The following is an 18443-nucleotide window of genomic DNA, read 5'->3' as shown; positions in this document are numbered from 1 at the left end:
TCGGTTCAATCACAAAGGGCCCTGGTGAAACAGGGTAAATGTTTGACCAGCTGTTCTTATTGTTGTGAGAGGCAGCAGCAGTGTTTCTCAAGAGAGGCCAATGGCATACAGTACGTGTACAGTGTACAGACAGGGGTCTATTGTAATAGGGGATGTCTTATATTCTATCATTAGGCACCTGTCCTGCATGACGTCTAGCCCACTTTCTTTGAGGACACTGAAATCAGGCCAGGGTATTTGGTCTAATTATGATGTCCTCAAAGGGTGTTCATAAAGGTAAGCAGATCAAACAAAGAGGGAATTACAGTACTAAAGTGGCATCATTTACCATATTCATATGGGGTTTGGCTGTGCTCTGAGGATGGCTATACAGTAATAGGAAATGTATTTTATTTTGTGCTCTGATCTAATGCACTGCTCAAAAGGACCATTTCACCAGCAGGTGTCTCCATTTCCAAAGCCTAACGCACGCACGCACACGCACACACACTTCTGTTTTAAAGTTCTCACAGAGAGACTGCCCATAAGCACTCGGCCAGTAACAGGATGTTTACAGTATCCAGTTTACCACAATCCTTGGCAGTTTATTGATGGTATTGAGGGTTTGTTTTACACACAGTCTACTGCCTGTGGCTGCAGTGCTATTTTCCTTTCACCCTGCATCCCCTTCAATGCAATTTTAAGTAAAGGCAACGGGGCCTGTTGTTACTGGGTATTCTTATGAGAGCTAAAGGGGTCAGCCAACTAGAGGCTCAATGCATAGAGTTGCATGGTGAATGGACAGAGAGAGAGAGAAAAACAGTAGGCCAGTGGAAACATATAAACATGTTATAAACATATTAGAAATGATTCATAACACAAAACACTGAGAGATAATTTTCAAATGACAGCATGATATTAAACACATAGTTTATAAACATGCCATAAATTATTTAGTGAATTTATATTGGTAAAATAGGTTGTGCTGCGTGGTTTTGACTGCAATATTGACCTCACTGCGCAGACATGACGCTTCTGAATGTACTTTAAATACACCCGCCAGTAGACTTTCGCTAATCTAACTCCGTGAAATGTAATTGGTGGTGGAAGATTTGTTTACCATATTTGGCAAGATAGCGACACAGCGTGCATGGGAATTGGACAGGAGTGGCCGTCATTCACAAAATTCAGTCCCCTAGAACCACTGTATGTGCTAGAACTTTACAAACAAAGCGTTGGCTCACGGGACTTGTAGTCCAAAACAAACAAAAAGAAGACGTCCTTATTTTGGGGCACATGGTAGTCCTCTCATATTTGACATTACTTAACCTAATTATTCTATATTATATTTTCATTAACATGTGAAGTGTCTAAATTCTAAGCTTTTCCATATTGTTTTTGCACGGTACTGACCATCTTGTCTTGTGATTCGAGAGCATGGACTAATTTCATCAGCGGCGCTGGTGTTATGGCAGGACTTTTGTGGCATACATATCCCATTTGCACTGCTCTCTCTTCATTGGCTGCTGGCTGGTGTCACTCAAGGGGGCGCTACTTACACTACTGATCAGCGCTCCTACAGTAAATATTTGTGTTTGCCCAATCGGCTGTAATGGTGGACGACTGAGACCGAAAAGAGAGGAATAAAACCACGAATATCGAAGTCCAGACACAACACTACGAGCCGCGAGTAGGAATAAAGCCTCGGCGCAAAATGGAGGAACTCAAACACCAAGTAATGATAAACCAGTTCGTCTTGACAGCGGGTTGTGCGGCAGATCAGGCGAAGCAGCTTTTGCAAGCAGCACATTGGCAATTTGAGGTAAGGGGGTTACGATCAGTAGCGAGATGGCTAGCTAATGTTTATGTCTGACTGCGTATGTGACAGACAGTACATTTAGTTTTGACTGGGCTGCGATGTTCATTATTATCATGGTCGACATTTGATGTTGCATAAGAACATTAGAAAAGAGAGATCAGTATCAACACTTTTAAACTAAACTTCTAGCGTCTATTTATTTGTATTTTATAGAATTGTTCTGTTGTATTTATGTACGTTATAAATATCCATTAAGTAAGGCTGGACTGGGAAAAGTTTACCCTTTAGAATTTACTCTAGAGATTAAATATACTAGCTATAGCTAATCCTGTTCCCATGCAGCGGCTAGGCGAGGCTAGAAAATGCTATTATGCAATGAAGATAACCGTTCGTTTGTATTGACTGCACGTGATTGTTTAGTCTGCACATAACAGTGGAATATATTTTTCACATCAAATTTGATTCAGCTCCATTGTTTATGTGCTGAATGTTTTGTAAACACAAAAACTGTTGTAGGCTACACATCTATGACAATTCTCTACACAACTTGTATTTATATATAATTATTTTTAAAATACATTTTCTGTGTTCTATGTAGTAAAGGCTAAATATAATTGATCAAATGATATTTTTTGTTGTTGTTGTTTTAGACTGCCCTCAGTGCCTTTTTTCAAGAAACGAATATTCCATACGGTCACCATCATCAAATGGTGAGTATGGGCTCCCTATTTGAATGCAGTCAACTCTTCACCCTAATATTTTTTAATATGATGGTGTTATTAGCCTTCTCTTAGTTCATTAATTACTTAGAAAACGATGCATATAGACCCATAATTATGATGTTGTAGCAACAATAACAAAGCACATGTCGGCCATGTTGCAGAGTCGGGGTTACCATAAATAAACACATGAGGCATGCGTTTAGCAGCAGCAGCAGCCACGTTCTGTTCAGCCAGCACAGCCTGCGTTAGATCAGAATGTTGGTGATTATGGAATGGAAAGAGGGAATTTGAAGATGGATTCGAAGAAGATGTCAGTTATATGTGGATATGGTGGATACACGTGAACGGATTCCACATTCTCTGTGCCACAAACACCGTGTCCTTATGTTTCTGGGGGAAATGTATATTTGCTGTTAAAGGAAGGCTGGTGTTGTGATAACCAGTCCCTGCTGCTGCTGTATTCCATTTGTCTGCCTTTTTTATTACATCATTATGAGTTGTTATAACTGTATTATTACATGTATAAAGCAAATGCTTCATAAATAATTTAGTGCAGCTGCAATGTTTTAGGAATAGTGTAAACAAAATCTCAAGCATAAAATTGGCAGTCAGTCAGTCTGTCAACAGTGGCTGAATATTATAGAACACTTGCAAGCACTGCACTGCCTACTCAGTGGCACATAAACCTTTGTGTTGAGCTGCATGGCATGGCAGCATCTGGCAACAGCTGTATTCTGGAACATACCATAGATGGGGATTTGGGGAAATGTTGATCAGTTTGGAGCCGAGTGGAAGCCCATTCCTGTGTCTGTCCAGATTCCAGAAACAATAGGTCTACCCTACAACCTTTATTTAGCCTATATGTGTGTCACCTGAAATTACTTTAATTTAGTAAGTCAACATAGGCTCAGATATGGGTGAACCTGGGTTGTACACACATCTTTGTGTACAGTAGCCTGTATCATATCAGTAGAGGGTTTTCATATCCATAGAGACAGAATAATGAACTTCTCAATACAAAACAGCCTGCTCTCTGTCTCTGTTTCCCTATGTAGGCCTGTGTAAGACTGCTAAACAAGACTACTAAATAGCTAATTAAATGGCTACCCGGACATCCTGCATTGACCCTTTTTTTGCACTAACTCTCTTGCACTGACTCTGCACACACACTGGACTCAACCCACACACTCACACATACTTACACTGACACCCCAACACACACATACACAAGTGCTGAGCGATCCATGCTTTTTGGGGTCGGTCTGGTTTCGGTTCGATTATAAAAAAATAATAATCATAGTTTCAAATATTTATTTAAACATTAAATGCATAATAAAATAATGACTTTAAATGATTTTTTTAGATTTTTTATGGAAATGTTGAAGTCAAAAATAGTGAGCATTCAATTGCCAAAACATTGAAAATATTATATTGTGTCTGTCAGGTCCACATTGGGTAGACGTCAATAGAAAAATAGGAAATAACTATGAAATAATACAATATTTCAGTTGTGTATATTACTTAATTTTTACTTGATTATTTTTAATTCCTTAAAGTCATCATCTCATCTCTGCTAAGGCAGTAGCAGCCAGCCAGACAGCATTATCTCTGTGCTCCCCATACTGTAGTCTTACATGCTGACCAGACCGCTCGCACGCGTGCGCCATCGCGCGCATGTTGATTTTGTTCACCCACACCAGACGCGATCAGGACAGGCAGGTTGAAATATCAAAACGAACTCTGAACCAACTATATTAATTTGGGGACAGGTCGAAAAGCATTAAACATTTATGTCAATTTAGCTAGCTAGCTTGCTGTTGCTAGCCAATTTGTCCTGGGATATAAACATTGGGTTGTTATTTTACCTGAAATGCACAAGGTCCTCTACTCCGACAATTAATTCACAGTTAAAAGGGTAAACCGAGTTCGTTTCTAGTAATCTCTCCTCCTTCAGGCTTCTTCTTTGGACTTTAAATGGCGGTTGGCAACCAACTTTAAGGTGCATTACCACCACCAACTGGACTGGAGTGTGGACCTCAGTTAATCTTTCAATCACCCACGTGGGTATATCCTCCTAAAAACCAATGAGGAGATGGGAGAGGCGGGACTTGCAGGTTCTATTTTAGCGCCTGGCTACGCAGACTCTCGTTGACGAGCAGTGTGGGTGCAATGATTGAATAACATGTATGTGTACATTTATTTTGCAAGGCGAAGCGTACGTGAAGCGAGCGGTGTGGTCAGCATGTGAGGCTAACCTGCCTAAGTATGCTGCAGAGCTGTCTGACAAAATCATTTTACTAGTTCTTCAAAGTAGACGAGGCATACTTTCACGAACTGTCTCTATTCCTCTCTCATGATGTGTTGTGTACATTCCTCTCTTATGTGGTCTATGCGGTCTGTGTGTATCTAACCTAATGTAGTTGGCGTAAAAGTGTATCCATTTCTGTCAGAGCCGAAAAGAACAGGCGCAATGGATTATGGTCATTGTGGTACCACGTTTCTGCGCTAAACTAGGTCCCCTGTAGCTCAGTTGGTAGAGCATGGCGCTTGCAACGCCAGGGTTGTGGGTTCGTTTCCCACGGGGGGCCAGTATTAAAAATGTATGCACTCACTAACTGTAAGTCGCTCTGGATAAGAGCGTCTGCTAAAATGACTAAAAAAGAAGTAAACATTTGCTTAGTAAAAATGACAAATCCCTTCAGCCCAGCGTCCCACATAGTTCTTGACTTTCTCTTGTGAATTATTTGATTTCTCTCTAGAGAAACGGTACATTGACCTCACAAAAAACTGAACTAAATGGAATGTTATTTTTTTTAAATGACATTTTGGTTTATTGCACAGCACTAGCCCACACACACATAACATGCACACACATGCATACTGATGCCACACACTCACAGGCTGCTGCTTCTGTCGATTATCTATCGTGTTGCCTAGTCGTCACTTTACCCCTACCTATATGTTCATAGCTACCTCAATTACCTCATACCCCGGTACTGATACTCCCTTTATATAGCCATGTTATTTTGACTCATTATTGTTATTCGTTTTTCACTGTGTATTATATTCTCGTGTCACTATTTATATATATATATACACACACTACCAGTCAAAAGTTTGGACACACCTACTCATTCAAGGGTTTTTCTTTATTTGTACTATTTTTTACATTGTAGAATAATAGCGAAGACATCAAAACTATGAAATAACACATATGGAATCATGTAGTAACCAAAAAAGTGTTAAACAAATCAAAATATATTTTATATTTGAGATTCTTGAAATAGCTACCCTTTGCCTTGATGACAGCTTTGCACACTCTTGGCATTCTCTCAACCAGCTTCATGAGGTAGTCACCTGGAATGCATTTCAATTAACAGGTGTGCCTTCTTAAAAGTTAATTTGTGGAATTTCTTTCCTTAATGCGTTTGAGCCAATCAGTTGTGTTGTGACAAGGTAGGGGGGGTATACAGAAGATAGCCCTATTTGGTAAAACACCAAGTCCATATTATGGCAAGAACAGCTCAAATAAGCAAAGAGAAATGGCAGTCCATTATTACTTTAAGACATGATGGTCAGTCAATACAAAACATTTCAAGAACTTTGAAAGTTTATTCAAGTGCAGTCGCAAAAACCATCAAGCGGAATGATGAAACTGGCTCTCATGAGGACCGCCACAGGAATGGAAGACCCAGAGTTACCTCTGCTGCAGAGGATAAGTTCATTAGAGTTACCAGCCTCAGAAATTGCAGCCCAAATAAATGCTTCACAGAGTTCAAGTCACAGACACATCTCAATATCAACTGTTCAGAGGAGACAGTGTGAATCAGGCCTTCATGGTCGAATTGCTACAAAGAAACCACTACTAAAGGACACCAATAAGAAGAAGAGACTGGCTTGGGCCAAGAAACACGAGCAATGGACCTTTGTCCTTTGGTCTGGAGTCCAAATTGGAGATTTTTTATTCCAACCGCAGTGTCTTTGTGAGACGTGGTGTGGGTGAACAGATGCTCTCCGTATGTGTAGTTCCCACCGTAAAGCATGGAGGAGGAGGTGTTATGGTGTGGGGGTGTTTTGCTGGTGACACTGTCTGTGATTTTTTATTTTATTTTATTCAAGGCACACTTAACCAGCATGGCTACCACAGCGTTCTACAGCGATACGCCATCCCATCTGGTTTGGGCTTAGTGGGACTATCATTTTGATTTTCAACAGGACAATGACCCAACACACCTCCAGGCTTTGTAAGGGCTATTTGACCAAGAAGGAGAGTGATGGAGTGCTGCATCAGATGACCTGGCCTCCACAATCCCCCGACCTCAACCCAATTGAGATGGTTTGGGATGAGTCGGACCGCAGAGTGAAGGAAAAGCAGCCATTAAGTGCTCAGCATATGTGGGAACTCCTTCAAGACTGTTGGAAAAGCATTCTAGGTGAAGCTGGTTGAGAGAATGCCAAGAGTGTGCAAAGCTGTCATCAAGGCAAAGGGTGGCTATTTGAAGAATCTCAAATATAAAATATATTTTGATTTGTTGAACACTTTCTTGGTTACTACATGATTCCATATGTGTTATTTCATAGTTTTGATGTCTTCACTAGTATTTTACCATGTAGAAAATAGTAAAAAATAAGTAAAGAAAAACCCTGGCATGAGTAGGTGTGTCCAAACTTTTGACTGGTACTGTATATTTTTCATCTTTAACTCTGCATTGTTGGAAAAGGACCCGTAAGTAAGCATTTCACTGTTAGTCTACACCTGTTGTTTACGAAGCATGTGACAAATACAATTTGATTTGTGTGTGCAGGGTTTTTTCTGGATCGAAAAGGGGCTTAGGTGGTGGGCATGGCAAGGTGCGCGGTCGGCCCACAGGTGCGGCTGAATTTTAGAGAACATTTTAGAGGTCCCCATCTTGGCAGTGTAGAGACATTTTTGCATTTTTAAGCCAATTTCCTGCAATTGTACACATTATGCCATACAGCTGAGAGAAAATGTTGCAGTTTTAAAGCTAATTTTCTGCAATTCCTTGCATTTAGCCATGGCTAATTGCTGTGTTCTAGATATACTACTAAATTCATTGTTTTGGAATTTACAATTGTTAGTTCTCAAAGATTATATAATAAAAAATATATATAGGTCAATTTCTACATACTTTTAATCTGGTTTTTGTCATTTAAGTTTACACTGAACGCATTTTTCCATCCCAAAAATGAATTTCACTGTTTGGATTTAGGTGACCTGAAAAAACACTGCCCAAGGATTCCAATGGCAGAAAAATCCCAGTGTGTGTGTGTTAGTCTACTTCATGGCAGGCTGTAGCCATTGCCAATGCCAACTCCCTGGAGCTTATCAGCGTATTTTGGCTATAGAAACTTAATCCACTTTGCTCCAGTATTTCCTCCGACTGGCACAGTTGATTGTGATTGACAGACCTGATGGATGCAGGAAAAGCTCAGCGCCATACATTTCTTTAGTCTATGCTATGAATTCCCATAAAATGTTAATCCTCAGTATGATGAGATGATAACTGTTCCAGACTATACTATATAATATTCTCCTTACTAAGTTAAATCGTATTATGATTTACCCTAGCATCAACACGTTCTACCTATGAATTTTTTCAGCCAGAGATGACCAATTAAATATCAACCAGCTCCAGTAGCAGAATGTAGCTCCCTCCCCTTTCTTCTTGCATAATGTTGTGAAAGGTGGTAGATTTAGCCTAGCAAAAAAAAACACAAAAGAAAACTACTGCAAAGCCGGAGGAGTACTGTGCCCATTCTCAGGCACAACATAAACAAACTTTAATCTTTGCACAGACACGTATTTGAGGTGTGTGTGTGAGAGAGGGGAAGCGCTGGTATATGGGAGTATGTGTGCTTGTGTTTGTACACAATCTTTTTTCAGAGAGCATGACAGGCTTCATTTGAGTCATGTGGCTATGGGTAGAATACTAATGAAGCATCTTCAATTGACAACACAAAGACTAAAGGCTGTGAAGCAGACCCTTTAATGTGGACTTTCTCTTCTCTGAGCCTGTTCATATTGATGTAAAGGGCCTAGGAACAAGATTGTGCCTATTATTAAAGTGAGAGTTAGCCTAGCCATGGTGGAGTTAGGAGCCAACTACTCAGTGAGGAGCTTGCCTGAGTAAAGGGCCTAAGTAGCCTTTATGGTACAGATCAAGGATTAGCTTTCCCTCCCTAAATCCTAACCTTAACCATTAGGAGGACTACAGACCTTCCAGATCAGTGGCGAGGGGAAACTTACTCCTAAACTTGCCATACTCTTGCCGTCTGCCTGGGTAGCCCCCCTGCCCTCCACGCTGCCCTCCCTACCCTCCACACTGCCCTCCCTGCCCTCCGCGCTGCCCTCTCTACCCTACACGCTGCCCTCCCTACCCTCCACGCTGCCCTCCCTACCCTCCACGCTGCCCTCCCTGCCCTCCACGCTGCCCTCCCTACCCTCCACGCTGCCCTCCCTGCCCTCCACGCTGCCCTCCCTACCCTCCACGCTGCCCTCCCTACCCTTCACGCTGCCCTCCCTGTCCTCCACGCTGCCCTCCCTACCCTCCACGCTGCCCTCCACGCTGCCCTCCCTACCCTCCACGCTGCCCTCCACGCTGCCCTCCCTACCCTCCACCCTGCTCCCCCCTGCCTCACCTTGGCTCTCTCTTCCCCCCCCGGCCCAGTGTTAATTTCATCAACAATAATTATGATGAAAAATACTCGTCAATGACCTATTTTTCCTGACTAAAAATATGACGATAACGAGACGAGATGCCCTGAAAAAAAACAATAACTAGACCTTGAAATGCTTCTTACGAAGCCACTCCTTCGTTGCCCGGGCGGTGTGTTTGGGATCATTGTCATGCTGAAAGACCCAGCCACGTTTCATCTTCAATGCCCTTGCTGATGGAAGGATGTTTTCACTCAAAATCTCACGATACATGGCCCCATTCATTCTTTCCTTTACACGGATCAGTCGTCCTGGTCCCTTTGCAGAAAAACAGCCCCAAAGCATGATGTTTCCACCCCCATGCTTCACAGTAGGTATGGTGTTCTTTGGATGCAACTCAGCATTCTTTGTCCTCCAAACACGACGAGTTGAGTTTTTACCAAAAAGTTCTATTTTGGTTTCATCTGACCATATGACATTCTCCCAATCCTCTTCTGGATCATCCAAATGCACTCTAGCAAACTTCAGACGGGCCTGGACATGTACTGGCTTAAGCAGGGGGACACGTCTGGCACTGCAGGATTTGAGTCCCTGGCGGCATAGTGTGTTACTGATGGTAGGCTTTGTTACTTTGGTCACAGCTCTCTGCAGGTCATTCACTAGGTCCCCCCGTGTGGTTCTGGGATTTTTGCTCACCGTTCTTGTGATCATTTTGACCCCACGGGGTGAGATCTTGCGTGGAGCCCCAGATCGAGGGAGATTATCAGTGGTCTTGTATGTCTTCCATTTCCTAATAATTGCTCCCACAGTTGATTTCTTCAAACCAAGCTGCTTACCTATTGCAGATTCAGTCTTCCCAGCCTGGTGCAGGTCTACAATTTTGTTTCTGGTGTCCTTTGACAGCTCTTTGGTCTTGGCCATAGTGGAGTTTGGAGTGTGACTGTTTGAGGTTGTGGACAGGTGTCTTTTATACTGATAACAAGTTCAAACAGGTGCCATTAATACAGGTAACAAGTGGAGGACAGAGGAGCCTCTTAAAGAAGAAGTTACAGGTCTGTGAGAGCCAGAAATCTTGCTTGTTTGTAGGTGACCAAATACTTATTTTCCACCATAATTTGCAAATAAATTCATAAAAAATCCTACAATGTGATTTTCTGGATTTTTCTTTCTCAATTTGTCTGTCATAGTTGACGTGTACCCATGATGAAAATTACAGGCCTCTCTCATCTTTTTAAGTGGGAGAACTTGCACAATTGGTGGCTGACTAAATACTTTCTTCCCCCACTGTAACTAACCTCAACTAGAAACAATGTTTACTCTCTCTTACTTTCATGTAGGCTATTTTTGCTTTGATCACATCAGAAGCTCTATTTTCCCATGTGCGCTGTCCGCAAATGCGAGTTGCGGTTGTTTTTTTCCTATGGGAAAAACTAATGCTATTTGTTGAATATTAGGAATACAGTAATACTTCAATACAGTACAGTAATACTACAGTACAGTACAGTAATACTACAGTACAGTACAATAATACTTCAGTACAGTAATACTTCAGTACAGTACAGTACAACAATACTTCAGTACAGTACAGTAATACTTCACTACAGTACAGAACAGGAATACTTCTGGCATTTTTTTAAAATCTGAGCTGTAAATCGTTTAACCTGTAGCCAAGGCTTTATAGCCTATATGGTTAATTATGGCTAGCATTAGTTACAATCTGCCACAATATCAATGTTGCCAGCTTAGGTATATGAGGGGATAGTAGGCCTAGTTGAACAAGGCTATCTGAATGTGCACATGATAGAAGTTAGAGGTAGCCTAAATATTCATGATTTAATAGAAAAAAAATGCACTTACTATTATGTGGCTAAAATGGCTGTGACTAAAACTAGACTAAAATTGTCCAGAGTTTTAGTCAAATAGCTAAAACTAAAGAAGGATGAAATGACAAATGTGACTAAAACTAAAAAGGTATTTTAAGATTAAAACTACATCTAAAATAGCTGCCAAAATTAACACTGCCACCGCCCCTCCCTGCCCCTTTTGACCCAGGCCTGTGCTCGGCCATGTTTAGATTTGCCTCTTTGTTGTGTCTCCTCGGCTCTCCCCTCAGCAGTTTCCCTCTCCACACACTCTCTGCCCATACAAACAGTGCCACCGCAACACATTCCAACAGGAAGCCAGGCTCCGGCTTCCCCAAAATTGACTCTTTCAGAACAGCAGGGGCCAGTTAGGCTGCGGACACAGAGCTAACTATCTGGCTGTGTTTTGGTAGAGCCTCGACAGAGTCCATAGTGCCGCTCTCTGAGGGTTTGAGCTGGTAGACTTTCTGAATGGGAGGTGGTGAAACCACTGACTCAGTGAAGTGTGTGTGTGCGTATGTGCGTGCATGTTAATGTGTGTGTGTCTGCTAGTAAGAGCAAACACTATTTTTAGCCACACCAAGAAACAAAATCACATGCATATAGTTACCAGAAACTACTCCCTATTCCTCCATCCCTCTCTCCCACCCCCTCCCTCACAACCTCAGAGTATTCATAGTACCAGGAAAGAACCTTTCAACTACTCTTAACATGCTCTGCTGTCCAATCCTTTCTTGACTACGTCTGTATCCAGACGACAGTTAGCCAGCGATTGTGATGACAGCATTGTAAAGAGTGGTTCATTTGACCTAAAAATGACACATGGAGCCTATTGGTTTGTTCATTGATCATCTAGACCTGCCCTAGACCTACAATATCACACCAGACATGAATGAACAATGACATCCATATCTGTACACTGTATATTTGTGTTTGATTGAGTCATTTCCCCGGGTAGTCAAATCCACAGGCTTATATTGTATTAGTATAAGTCTAGGCTTTATAAACTCTATTTCATGGTTGTTAGTGTAGCTGGTTGTCTAGGTTAGTGATCAGGCACATGCTTTCAGTACCACTCTCCAGCAAAGCAGACAGTCAATAACTAACACACACACACTTGTTTTTCTATCTTTGTAGGGACCTAAAATTGATTTCCATTCAAAATCCTATTTTCCCTAACCCTTACCCTAACCTTAACTCATAACCCTAACCCCAAACAAAGATAAATTATATAAATAATGATAGTTCAAAACTCTGGAGTAACTTAAATGAAATTCTAGGCAAAAAAGCGAACTCAACTCCATTCTTCATTGAGGCATATGGCTTTATCATAACAATACCCTTTAATATTGGCAACCACTTTAACTATTTTATTCACAAGATTAGCACACTTAGGCATGACATGCAAACAACAAACGCTGAGCCTTCATATTCATGCATGGACCAAATAATAAAAGACAAGCACTGTAGTTTTGAGTTCCGCAAAGTTGGTATGGAAGAGGTGCATTTTTTTTTGCTATCTATAAATAAGGACAAGCCGCCTGGTACCAACAACCTGGATGGTAAATTGCTAAAGTTGGTAGCAGAATAAATTGCGACTCCTGTTTGCCACATCTTCAATATAAGCCTAGAAGATGGTGTGTGTGCCCTCAGGCCTGGAGGGAGGCAAAGGTAATTATTCTGCCCAAGAATAGCAAGCACCCTTTAATGGTTCAAACAGCCAACCAATCAGCCTGTTACCGGTGCTTAGCAAATACAATGTTATTTTACAGAAAACGAATTAACAACAGACTTTCAGCATGCTTATAGGGAAGGGCACTCAACATGCTTGGGACTGACACAAATGACTGATGATTGGCTGAAAGACATTGATAATAATAAGATTGTGGGAGCTGTTTTGTTAGATTTCAGTGCAGCTTTTGATATAATTGATCATAACCTATTGCTGAAAAAAAATGTAGGGGTTATGGATTTACATCCTCTACCTTATCATGGATTGAGAATAGTAGAACACAGAGGGTTTTCTTTATAGGAAACCTCTCTAATGCAAATTTGGTTGAGTGTGGTGTACCGCAGGGCAGCCGGCTTGAGCCATTATTATTTTCTGTTTTTACTAATGACCTTCCACTGACCTTGACTAAAGCCTGTGTGTCTATGTACGCTGCCGACTCAACCGTATACACGTCAGCAATGACAGTAAAATAAATAACTGACTATTACTGAATAATTTGGCGATTGAGCAAGTTGAGGAGACTAAACTGCTGGGTGTAACCCTAGATAGCAAGCTGTCATGGTCAAAACATATAGACTCAATGGTTGCTAAAATGGGAAGAAGTCTGTCCATGATAAGGTGTTGCTCTGCTTTCTTGACATCGAAATCAACCAGGCAGGTCCTACAGACGCTAGTTTTGTCACACCTGGACTACTGCCCAGTTGTGTGGTCATGTGCGGCAAAGAAGGACATAGGAAATTTGCAGTTGGTCCAGAACAGAGCAGCACGTATTGCACTTAGATGTACACGGAGGGCGAATGTAAGTGGTATGCATGTCAATCTCTCCTGGCTCAAAGTTGAGGAGAGATTGACTGCATCACTATTGTTTTTTGTGCGAGATGTTGATGGGTTAAAAGTACCGAACTGTCTGTTCAAGCAGTTGGCACACAGTTTGGACACTCATCAGTACCACACAAGACAGGCAGCCAGAGGTCTCTTCACAGTCCCCAGCTCCAGAACAGAGGCTGGGAAACGCACAGTATTAAATAGAACCATGAGTACATGGAACTCTCTGCCACCCCAGGTAACTCAAACTAGCAATAAAAGCAGATTAAAAAAACAGATAAAAGAACGCCTTACGGCACAACAGGGACTGTGAAGAGACACAGACATTTTTATATATATATTTTGCATTGTATTATGTATTGTATTATGTAGTGTTATGTACAGTGGGGAGAACAAGTATTTGATACACTGCCGATTTTGCAGGTTTTCCTACTTACAAAGCATGTAGAGGTCTGTAATTTTTATCATAGGTACACTTCAAATACAGAAAATCACATTGTATGATTTTTAAGTAATTAATTTGCATTTTATTGCATGACATAAGTATTTGATACATCAGAAAAGCAGAACTTAATATTTGGTACAGAAACCTTTGTTTGCAATTACAGAGATCATACGTTTCCTGTAGGTCTTGACCAGGTTTGCACACACTGCAGCAGGGATTTTGGCCCACTCCTCCATACAGACCTTCTCCAGATCCTTCAGGTTTCGGGGCTGTCGCTGGGCAATACAGACTTTCAGCTCCCTCCAAAGATTTTCTATTGGGTTCAGGTCTGGAGACTGGCTAGGCCACTCCAGAACCTTGAGATGCTTCTTATGGAGCCACTCCTTAGTTGCCCTGGCTGTGTGTTTCGGGTCGTTGTCATGCTGGAAGACCCAGCCAAGATGTTGTTGGCCAAGATCTCGCGATACATGGCCCAATCCATCCTCCCCTCAATACGGTGCAGTCGTCCTGTCCCCTTTGCAGAAAAGCATCCCCAAAGAATGATGTTTCCACCTCCATGCTTCACGGTTGGGATGGTGTTCTTGGGGTTGTACTCATCCTTCTTCTTCCTCCAAACACGGCGAGTGGAGTTTAGACCAAAAAGCTCTATTTTTGTCTCATCAGACCACATGACCTTCTCCCATTCCTCCTCTGGATCATCCAGATGGTCATTGGCAAACTTCAGACGGGCCTGGACATGCGCTGGCTTGAGCAGGGGGACCTTGCGTGCACTGCAGGATTTTAATCCATGACGGCGTAGTGTGTTACTAATGGTTTTCTTTGAGACTGTGGTCCCAGCTCTCTTCAGGTCATTGACCAGGTCCTGTCGTGTAGTTCTGGGCTGATCCCTCACCTTCCTCATGATCATTGATGCCCCACGAGGTGAGATCTTGCATGGAGCCCCAGACCGAGGGTGATTGACCGTCATCTTGAACTTCTTCCATTTTCTAATAATTGCGCCAACAGTTGTTGCCTTCTCACCAAGCTGCTTGCCTATTGTCCTGTAGCCCATCCCAGCCTTGTGCAGGTCTACAATTTTATCCCTGATGTCCTTACACAGCTCTCTGGTCTTGGCCATTTTGGAGAGGTTGGAGTCTGTTTGATTGAGTGTGTGGACAGGTGTCTTTTATACAGGTAACGAGTTCAAACAGGTGCAGTTAATACAGGTAATGAGTGGAGAACAGGAGGGCTTCTTAAAGAAAAACTAACAGGTCTGTGAGAGACGGAATTCTTACTGGTTCGTAGGTGATCAAATACTTATGTCATGCAATAAAATGCAAATGAATTACTTAAAAATCATACAATGTGATTTTCTGGATTTTTGTTTTAGATTCCGTCTCTCACAATTGAAGTGTACCTATGATAAAAAATTACAGACCTCTACATGCTTTGTAAGTAGGAAAACCTGCAAAATCGGCAGTGTATGAAATACTTGTTCTCCCCACTGTATATTATGTATTTTATTTGTTTTGTTTTGTTTCCTGTTTGGACCCCAGGAAGAGTAGTAGCTGCCTTGGCAGCGGCTAATCGGAGACCCTAATAAAATACAAAAAATACTAAAATACCCTAACCGTAATTCTAACCCTAACCTCAAATGTAACCCTAAACCTAAACCCTAATCTTGAAATAGCCTTTGTCCTCGCAGGGACGTGGGAAATGTTCCATGTTTTACTATCCTTGTGGGGCAGGATTTCCGTTAGCCGGTAATTGCAGGCTTTTGGCCAATATTTTATTTTTGAGAAGCCGATAAATAAAATTGGCGCCGGCCAATTGTCCGGAGAAGAAGAAAAAATCCCATTGCAAAATAATGCTTTTTAGCATATGAATTAATGTCAATAATAGTCGATGTAAATACATTTGACTGGTCATGCTTATTGGACTATAGGTTTATTCGCATTTAGTGGTATTAAATTGGTGCGTGTACAGTATATTCGTTATGTATCTTATCACACATGTACAGCGTACAGATACAGAGCCTTTGAGTGGAAAATCTATCAGACAGCACGAGCGCTGCTGCTACAGCATCTCAAACAGCAAATGCATAGGCAACGGAAGGCAGCCTTCATCAGCGCGTCACACACCACTTTGCAATGAGCTGGGGGCAGTATGCATTTTGAAAACATATACTTAATTATTTGAAACCTGAATGTTTTACTACATATTATGAGGCATGTCTTACCTTGCTTCAAAGTAGCCTAGCCAAAATCAGACCATATCCGTGGAGGCAATTATTTTGCATTGTCCAGTAGCCAAAAGCACAATCCTAGTCATATTAGCAACCCATGCTAGTTGTTGCATATTTGATCTCATATTTTCATCTCTGTCACATGAAACCGCTCACATGTGCTTTTGACAAGTGTTTTCCCGCTAATTGCATTATGGAACGAACAGTCGCACGTAGCGTACTGCCTTGTGTGTATTGCTGCGCTTATAATGTGAAGAAATAATAGTTGATCAACATTTTAAGCTAAACGTTCTGATCTGTTGCATCAGACTCATTGCTTTTAAAGTTTTTTTTAATGTAGCCTAGGCCTACTGGTTGTATGTATTTAGGATCTATTGTCTCACAACTGTCCCAAAATCTGTTTGGAATAGGCTATTTCTTTCTTGACAAGTTGACCAATAGAATAGGTACACTTTTCTACATGGGGGATAGTAGATTGGCATATGCTAGTGATTTTGCTGTTCGTTACTCGTCTTGTTGGCTGAGGAAAAGTAAATGTGGACAGTTATTTTAACATCAAATTGCGCATCAGAATTAGGTAAGAAGGACCACACATCGTTGCATCCTCGACTTGCATGTTCTGTTAATATGAATTACTATAATCTAAATGTGATTTCTGTCATTCTGAGCACTGTGGGTGGACGCCCTAATCAGGTTACACACCCAATGCATATGGGTCCGGTAAATTTCTAAAATGTCCGGTAAATTAAAATGCTGCCAATCAAATGTCCTGTGCCACGGAAACCCTGTTGTGGGGACTTTTGGGGATTTTAGGTCCCCACGAGGATAGAATAACAAAATTGCACACACATACCTGTATTTTGAAGTCTCCATTACGCAATAACTGATTGTGTGTCAGATGGTAAGAGATGCACAATCACAACATGGCTGACTGTACTGTTGCAATGGCCGCAGAGAGAGAAATTGTCCTATCCCTTTCTGTCTGCCTGGCCCTGGACCATGATCAGTTTATCACCAGGGCAGGAGGGAAGAAGGAAGAGAAAAGAGAGGAGAGAAGTGAGGTAGCAAGTCAAGAGATGGAAGGGATGATAGAAGGGAGGAGAGAAGTGAGGTAGCAACAGTGGGAAGGGAGAAAAGTGGGAAGAGAAGGTCGGAGCACTTCGTTTTCTAGCAGAGTAGAATAGGGTAATAACAGGGTAATGATGATGAATTATTTGGAGAAGAGAGATCATTCTTTTCAGTTGGTAACACAGATCAGCTTTGTGTCTATGACAGTCTGTCTGGCTGGTGAAACAAGTTACACTTTGTCATTGGAATTAACTGAAATCCAATTAATTTTTTACGTATTGAGAATGTGCACGTGTGTGTACGTTTGTGTGCGTGTATGACTGTGTGTATCTCTGTGTGTGTTCTTGCTCATAGTTCCAAAGCCAGAGTTTACAGTCTAGGCCTACATCTGTTTAAATCAAATAAAATGTTGTTGGTTGCGTACACATATTTTTCAGATGTTATCGCGGGTGTTCCTAGCTCCAACAGTGCCGTAATACCTTACAATACATGCAAATCCCACCCCATGCTCAACTGTTTCCTGTACATATCAAGAATGATCCACCACCCAACGGGCATCCATACATCTTGACACAACCACTGGGAAGTATTGGAGTCAACATGTGCCAGCATCCCTCTGGAACACTTTTGACACCTTGTAGTCCATGCCCCAACAGATTGAGGCTGTTCTGAGGCCAAAAGGGGGTGCAACTCAATATTAGGAAGGTGTTCCAAATAATTTATAGACTCAGTGTATATGTATATTATGGTGTGTATAGACACTATGGACAGTATATGAATAGAAAAGGTGTATACAACATTAGCTATATAGGATGAGCCTTAACTAGAATACAGAATATACATATGAAGTGGGTAAAACGGTATGTAAACATTATTAAAGTGACCAGTGTTCAATGACTATGTACATAGGGCAGCAGTCTCTAAGGTGCAGGGTAGAGTACCGGCTGGTAGCCGGCTAGTAACAGCAACAAAAGCTCAGGGCAAGGTACTGGGTGGAGGCCGACCAGTGGTGACTGTTTAAAAGTCTGATGGCCTGGAGATAGAAGCTGTTTTCTCTGTCCCAGTTTTGATGCACCTCTACTGTCTCCACC

The 18443-nt window shown here is 41.7% G+C and overlaps 1 protein-coding gene across 2 annotated transcripts in view; it reads left to right on the top strand.

The window, feature by feature from the left end:
* Positions 1 to 1572: 1572 nt before the first annotated feature.
* Positions 1573 to 18443, top strand: part of ubald1a (UBA-like domain containing 1a) — a 30074-nt gene continuing 13203 nt past the window's right edge. The window contains exons 1-2 of one of the 2 annotated variants that reach the window (XM_084141798.1): positions 1573 to 1801; positions 2449 to 2508. In XM_084141798.1, the coding sequence (XP_083997924.1) occupies positions 1694 to 1801; positions 2449 to 2508 (168 nt within the window). In that variant the 5' untranslated portion in view covers positions 1573 to 1693. The remainder of the gene's footprint in view (positions 1802 to 2448; positions 2509 to 18443) is intronic. The other variant, XM_084141799.1, reaches the window with a different exon arrangement.

The sequence above is a fragment of the Coregonus lavaretus genome (genome assembly GCF_964263955.1).
Source record: "Coregonus lavaretus genome assembly, chromosome: 25".
NCBI classification, from domain to species: domain Eukaryota; kingdom Metazoa; phylum Chordata; class Actinopteri; order Salmoniformes; family Salmonidae; genus Coregonus; species Coregonus lavaretus.
This window is presented reverse-complemented; position numbering and strand designations above follow the sequence as displayed.